The sequence below is a fragment of the Bombus terrestris genome, chromosome 14, assembly GCF_910591885.1.
Source record: "Bombus terrestris chromosome 14, iyBomTerr1.2, whole genome shotgun sequence".
In the NCBI taxonomy this organism is placed as follows: domain Eukaryota; kingdom Metazoa; phylum Arthropoda; class Insecta; order Hymenoptera; family Apidae; genus Bombus; species Bombus terrestris.
Genome location: NC_063282.1, coordinates 2,306,871 through 2,314,036, shown reverse-complemented (window position 1 = coordinate 2,314,036; position 7,166 = coordinate 2,306,871). Strand labels below are relative to the sequence as shown.

At 35.2% G+C, this 7,166-nt stretch overlaps 1 protein-coding gene across 7 annotated transcripts in view; it reads left to right on the top strand.

The window, feature by feature from the left end:
- LOC100645301 (filamin-A) overlaps positions 1–4,794 on the top strand; it is a 52,569-nt gene extending 47,775 nt beyond the window's left edge. For all 7 annotated transcript variants that reach the window (XM_003400474.4, XM_012315948.3, XM_012315949.3 and 4 more), the window contains 4 exons: positions 2–195; positions 1,651–2,092; positions 2,851–3,054; positions 3,408–4,794. In XM_003400474.4, coding sequence (XP_003400522.1) covers positions 2–195; positions 1,651–2,092; positions 2,851–3,054; positions 3,408–3,592 — 1,025 coding nt within the window. In that variant the 3' untranslated portion in view covers positions 3,593–4,794. The remainder of the gene's footprint in view (position 1; positions 196–1,650; positions 2,093–2,850; positions 3,055–3,407) is intronic.
- Positions 4,795–7,166: the final 2,372 nt, after the last annotated feature.

Below are 7,166 nucleotides of genomic sequence, written 5' to 3'. Positions count from 1 at the left end.
GGTGAATACAGGGTAGGAATAAAGTTCAACGATCAGCATATCCCCGATTCCCCGCACAAACTTTACATATCACCGGCGATGGGCGACGCTCATAAGCTGGAAGTGGCGCAATTTCCGGAATCCGGTGTACAACCGGACAAGCCAGCAATCTTCCTCGTTCGCAAAAATGGTGCCAAGGGTGAACTCGATGCGAAGGTACCATACCATTTCTATACCGTTTAAATCACATTGTGACATGTACCTTTACGAGCAATATGTTTTTCATCGGTAATAACTAGAATTAATTTCTTTTTTTACCTTGTTATACGTGTACGTACGCTTCTTTCAAATTCTTACGAATAATTCCCAAAACTCGTTGGCAAATAGAAAATCCCAATTAAGTAATTATTTGTCTAATAATGCTGTTGTTATTTCTGTATTTAAAGGTAGGATCACAATAGCTATTAGTTTATTCTTCGGATAAATCTATCACACCGTTTTAAGCCAAATAATCTTTCTTTCGCTTTCTTACTAGGACTAGGGATAAAAACAAAAGAATATCTTAAACCTATCGATTAAATCTATCGATTATATCTAGAACTATTTCCTAGTTACTATTTATTGTAACTAGCACATCTGCATATAGATGGCGAGCGCGAATTCACGTTGTCATTTTCAACAAATGCGGATTAATTTATGGATTTCGTAGGAGACTAACGGTTATTTAAATATTTATAAACGACGGTCTGTATCGTTTACAGATGCCCGGCGACTGGAAAAATAATACCTCTGTATTTTGAATTCGTTAAAATTATGCCGCGTACGCGTCTGACGTAACGAAACTACGCATAAAGCATCGGATTTATTTACTTTAAAAATGAAACCTCGCTAGTGATATCGCTACGTAAACGATGCAATATAAACATCAGATTCATCGTTGAATTTTCAGCTAAACAAGCGGAATTTCATAGCCGAGGTGTTTGAAGGCCTTCGTTTTTCTTAGAAACCTGCATCATTTTAGGCGACAAAGTCCTTGCGAAAATCGCGCGCTCTAAATAACTTCCTCTTGTGAAACAACGATGCCACATCATATTGCGTAGGTTTGCGCCGCATGCGCGTATCGCATATTCTGCGTGCGTCTTCCATTCATGCGACCAAATATCATCAAATCTTCGAAAACGATTCTAACTTTGCTAAATTTCCTCGAACTATTCTTTTTTTTCTTTGGACATCGTAGGAAATGCTGAATACGTAGAGTAAACCAGAGCAATTCGACGCATCTTTTACGTTTCACTCTGCAGACAAAACTTTCAACGTTTACGGAATTACGAAATCGTCAACTTTGAAACCTGACACGAGCGAAACAGAATCTCATCTTCAGATACTTTCCCCCCAAAAATCAGAAAATATTCTTGAAAATATACGAGCATTTGTTTCCTACCATGGAGAAATTTGACGAAGTTGCTCTTGCAAAATAAGCATCGAACAGTAACACTTTAAAAAATACCGTGAACCATTCAGAACGAATAGCTGCTGTATTCAAAATTCTTTACTAGAAATTAACGTATCATTTAACGTATCATCGTTAGAAATATCGTCAACTTACTATTGTTAATTATATTCTAAAAAAATGTTGGATCGCTGTAACAATGTATATTCCTTTTGCCACAGATCGTGTCTCCCAGCGGTATCGAGGACGATTGCTTCATTCAAGGCATCGACGCTGACACTTACTCGGTGCGGTTTATGCCTCGGGAAAATGGTATCCATAATATCCATGTGAAGTTCAATGGGGTGCACATACAGGGTAGCCCGTACCGCATCAAAGTTGGCAAAGTGGATGCTGATCCAGCTGCGTTACATGCCTATGGAAATGGCCTAAAGGAAATTAAAACCGGCCAGAAAACAGACTTTATCATTGATACGTGCAACGCCGGAAGCGGTGTGCTGTGCATAACGGTAGATGGCCCCAGCAAAGTCGCGATGGACTGTACAGAAGTGGAAGAGGGTTACAAAGTTAGATACACACCTTTGGTACCTGGCGATTACTACATTAGTATCAAGTACGATGGATATCACATCGTTGGCTCGCCATTTAAGGTTCCCTGTACCGGTTAGTATATTGAGAACGATCAGGTGTACTTGTATACTATTGATCAAACGTCTGAAATCTTTCCATGTTTGGTAGAGAAAGATTGAAAAAGAAGCCAGCTTAGAATACCGGAGAAGCCTTTGGCAAGAGATTTGAGCGAAGTATAAAGATCTCGGATGATTCAGTCATAAAGCTAATCGACGTTTCTGGCTAGTAATGTGAATAAATATAAAACACAATAGTCGATTCGAATAAGAGTTAGGTCATTGTTTATAGTAGAAGATAGAATAGAGCAGCAGGAAGATTGAACAAACTCGTGTAATTGCAAAGAAAAGAAGGATGTTTCTTTTGATCGCAAATTTTGATTTGTACGACATTTATAATTTGGCAATGTAATATTTTGAAACCGAATGATGGAAAAACACAGGTTTCACGAGGATCATACTTTTGATATTACGTTCTAACCGTCTGCTCTATTCTATCGAAATTTTGACTCGCCAATGAACTTGCCTATTCTATTATTATACCTTCATGGACGTGCTATGAATAGGCAATGTCTGCTGAATCATCAGATATTTAATGTACTTAGGAGTTCTAGTTACTGCGTTCATTTCTAGAAAATGAAAATTTTATGTCGTTGATATGAGACTAAATAACGAGAATGCGAAAAATTCATTTTCTACTGTGATTGATTAATTTTCAATTGTTTAAATATATATCGACTAGATCCTATTGTCACGTACAATGCCAAGTTAACAGCCTAACAAATTTCGCTATAGGTGCGGATCTGGCAGAAAGAGGCGCGCAAGAAACCAGTTCGATCGTGGTGGAAACTGTACAAAAAATTTCCAAATCAAAGCACGCCGGACCAGTTTTACCTCTGTTCAAGTCAGATGCTAGTAAGGTGACGAGCAAAGGAATGGGTCTAAAGAAAGCATATCTTGGCAAACAGAACGTGTTTACTGTAAACGCTGGCGATGCCGGTAATATATTATTCATACAATCCTTAAGTATCAGTATCATTGACTATAGACTATGTTCGAATTTAGAATCGAAAAATAATTATTACTTACTATTATTACATATAAAAGTAATCTATTGGGTTGGCAACTAAGTGATTGCGGATTTTGTCATTAGGTGGTATTGACGAAATCCGCAATCACTTAGTTGTCAACCCAATATATATCGGTTTTAACAATTTTAAAGGCATATTAAAGGGGCATAGTTTGTTGCAATTTCGTGCAACACTGCGTGAAACTATCTTGATTAACATGATTTTGATAAGAAAGCGAAAAAATTTAAAACGTTGATTCATCTGTGTTTTCCTTGTTTGTAGGTAACAATATCTTGTACATTGGTGTGTATGGACCCAAAGGTCCATGCGACGAAGTATCCATGAAGCACATAGGCCGCAACAATTACAACGTGAACTACTTGGTCCGCGAAAGAGGAGAATACATCGTTATCGTAAAATGGGGAGACGATCATATCCCTGGATCGCCATATAAAGTCGAAGTATAAGTAAACGCATGTGGAATTAAACAGAAAAAATAAATAAGAAAGGAAAGAAGAAAGCGAAAGTAAGATTCCAATAACGCGGTGCGATAATTTTGCTTTGTACTGGCCAGACTCTGTTACATTGATTGTTCCATTTGATGAATTTCGATGATTATCGATTAAATCCTTATCTACTTAAAAGAATAGAGTAATAAAGCGTATCGTAGACGTAGTGAAACCCGCGACGTGAAAATCTTGAAACGAATAGCGTAATTTACGATTAAACATAAAAACACGTCTTCCCTGGCTGAAAGTATTTTCATAGAGTTCAGCCAGAAGTTAATATATAGAACGTTGTTTGAATGTAAACCCCTTACGCTCTTCCATCTTCATTCTAAATAACCTCGGTATAGCTATCTGTTATTTTGAAGAAGAAATTTCATTGAGAACGTGCGAAACACCGTGACAATGAAACTTCTTTTATTCGCCATCGTACGAACCTTTTGCCATATGAATATTAAAGTGATTATTTATGGTATTCGTTTAACTATTTTCTACCACGTATAGAAGGACCGAAACGTACAACGTGTTGATCGAAATACAAATAAAATTTCTTGATAGAATAGAATACAAACGCAAGTTCTCATATCGATCAGGCAACGTAAAATAAATCAGGTTTCGTCAATTATTTTTGTAAATTTCGCGACTTGCAACGAAGAATCAAATAATTATAAGGAAAAATTGTAAATTCTTCCGAAGGAAGAAGTTGCGCGTCGTCTTGATCTTCTACTCGCAAACGATTTCTAAATTAGCTCAATTAGGTGGAAATAGGGAAAAAGTGTTTCTAATCGCTTAAACAGTTTCTTTGTTAGATGGGGGTTGGTACGAGATGTAGTGTGTACTTATTATATACAGCCTCGTTTCGTCTTTGAATGATATATGATAGATATTATTCATTCAACAAAAAAAAAAAAGATAATGATACGTACGTGTTAAACTACGGCGATGAAATAAGTCAATTATTTTTATTCGAGAATAATAAGATACAACAATTGTGCCTTATATATCTTAGATTCAGATATTTGTTCTATGAAAATGCGTTCTATAGATGCATCCTTCTCCACTGCGTAACGTTACATCGATATGATTGGATTAAAAATGCAAACTAAAAGTATCGATGATTATATATTATATAAAAATTAAATAAATAATATGTTTATTAAAAATCATTCGTTATATCGTTTCCTTCTCTCCTTTATCCCGTGTTCCACACACAGTTTTCCACGGCCTAGTTCGAATATTATTCCAGTTTGCTAAATTAGAATTCCCAAAGCGATGATTTCCCAGTCGTTTCGACTACCTAACCGACATCACCCGCTGAAATGTGGCCAACGAAATGACACTATGGGCGAAGACGAATTTCATCTTACGAGATAGTAAATTTTATTTCTGCGAAATGACGATTTCCTGTGGCCAATTTGTGGTCTACATTTTATGCCATAAATATATCTTCTTTATTTAGAAACATATTCTTTCGTGTTTATTTGGATTATATGTGTCAAGATATACGCAGGATATGGAATATTGGGATTCTAGGAGAAAGGAAATAGAGCGTTGTATGTGGAATGCATATAGAGAAATACTCGACGAATATTCAAACTTAATTTTCTCGAGAACGGAGCTCTGTGCGAAAAATTTTAACTCTCGATGATATATATGGGAAAATATATATTTTCGATTTACTTTTACGCGATCAATTTTCCGATTGTACAACGATTTCGAAAACTGTAGTTTAAATTCGTTTCTCTCAAAACAGTATTTTCGAAACAGACAGATCTGATTGCCACAAAACCGACAAAACCTTTGAAAAATGTTTCAGATCGAATGTCTCGGGAACCGGTAGGAATTGTTGGGTAAAAATCGAGGACCAGCCATAAGCGTTCAAAAATGTTGATTCGTAATAGCAGTTAAGAAAGCGGAAGTTTTTTCTCGTAGAAAAGATGTGTCGTTTATGTATCGATAACGAGAACGCTGTAAAATAGATTGTCATTGTCAAACAGTGCGCATAAAACGAACACTTAAACACGGTTGGCTGCTTCTCATTGAATAAATTTGCATTCACCAGGAAGAACACGATCCGTAACTTGTCATCGTTAGATGTATCGTACCTGTAACCATGAATAACGATACACAGGCTTTTTATCATACGAACTGTGAAACTTAGCACAGTTTACATCGTACGTGTCACCCTTACCATTTATTTCTTAACAATGTGGCGTAATAAATTTCTTTTTTCTAAGCTTGTACATTTTTAATTCTTAGGAAAAATTTAGTTGTTCAATCTGCGATTAATATATATTATTATTAATTACATAGATTTCTTATGCTATCATCATAGTTATTACAACTAATTGGTGCAATGTTTGATTTCACCATTTTCTCTGGAAAGCTGACAAAATTTGTCGAAAGATGATCTGTTTCAATTTTCAACAACACTATTAATCTTCTTGTAATTTTAACAATGTACCTGGCTTTTTATGATCGATTTTCCGATTTTTTGATAAATTATGAATCTATGCTAAAATTGACCTAATTCAAATTACACGAATAATTACTACGATGACTAGGTTTTTGGTTCTTCGATCTATTTTCTCATTCTCTACGAACATATTTATACATGCAATTAAAAATTTGTTTTATTCGAGATATTACCAAGCATTATAGAGGACGATCATTTAGAATTTACAAGATCAATGCTTGCTACTCTTACTCTTTTATATCGCAAATGTAAGACTCACATATGTCAATAACTGATCAACTCTGTTTTTATACGTAAACTTATTCATTTAATTTCTTGGCTACGCGATTATCCATTTTTGTCGAAGTAATTGCTTCAAGAAAAACTCTACACCTTTATTTATGTACATCCGTGACCTGGAGACTGCTATTACGCAGAAATATTCTAAATAAGGAGCGATGCATATTATTGTACTCTTGAATATACTTTATGTTTTGGGTTGCAAGGTCTAGGAACAAAGAAATTAATAAACAGATGTCTATTTATCTTCCTTGTAGCCTCTAGCTAAAGCTATAAGCTTAACTTTTTTGGTAATGTCCTTTTGCTATGAATATATGAACATGTTCCCTTCATTCCATCGTCTAGTAACACTAAGAAAGTAAGGATCTGAATCAGCATAAACTTATACATTATACTTATACTGTTGTTATTTCTGTATTTAGAGGTAGGATCACAATAGCTATTAGTTTATTTTTCGGATAAATCTACCACACCGTTCTGAGCTGAATAACCTTTCTTGCACTTTCTTACATGGACTTACATGGATAAAAACAAAGGAATATCTTAAACCTATCGATTAAATCTATCAATTATATCTAGAACTATCTTCTAGTTACTATTTATTGTAACTAGCACATCTGCATATAGATGGCGAGTGCGAACTCACGTTGTCATTTTCAACATATACTTATACCTTTAATTATTTCAATATACTTTTCTATTACAAATTCATCCACTTGTTCTTCAATCAGTCAACCTTAATATCAACAATTTTTCGTTGCTCACCTATCACAAACATAA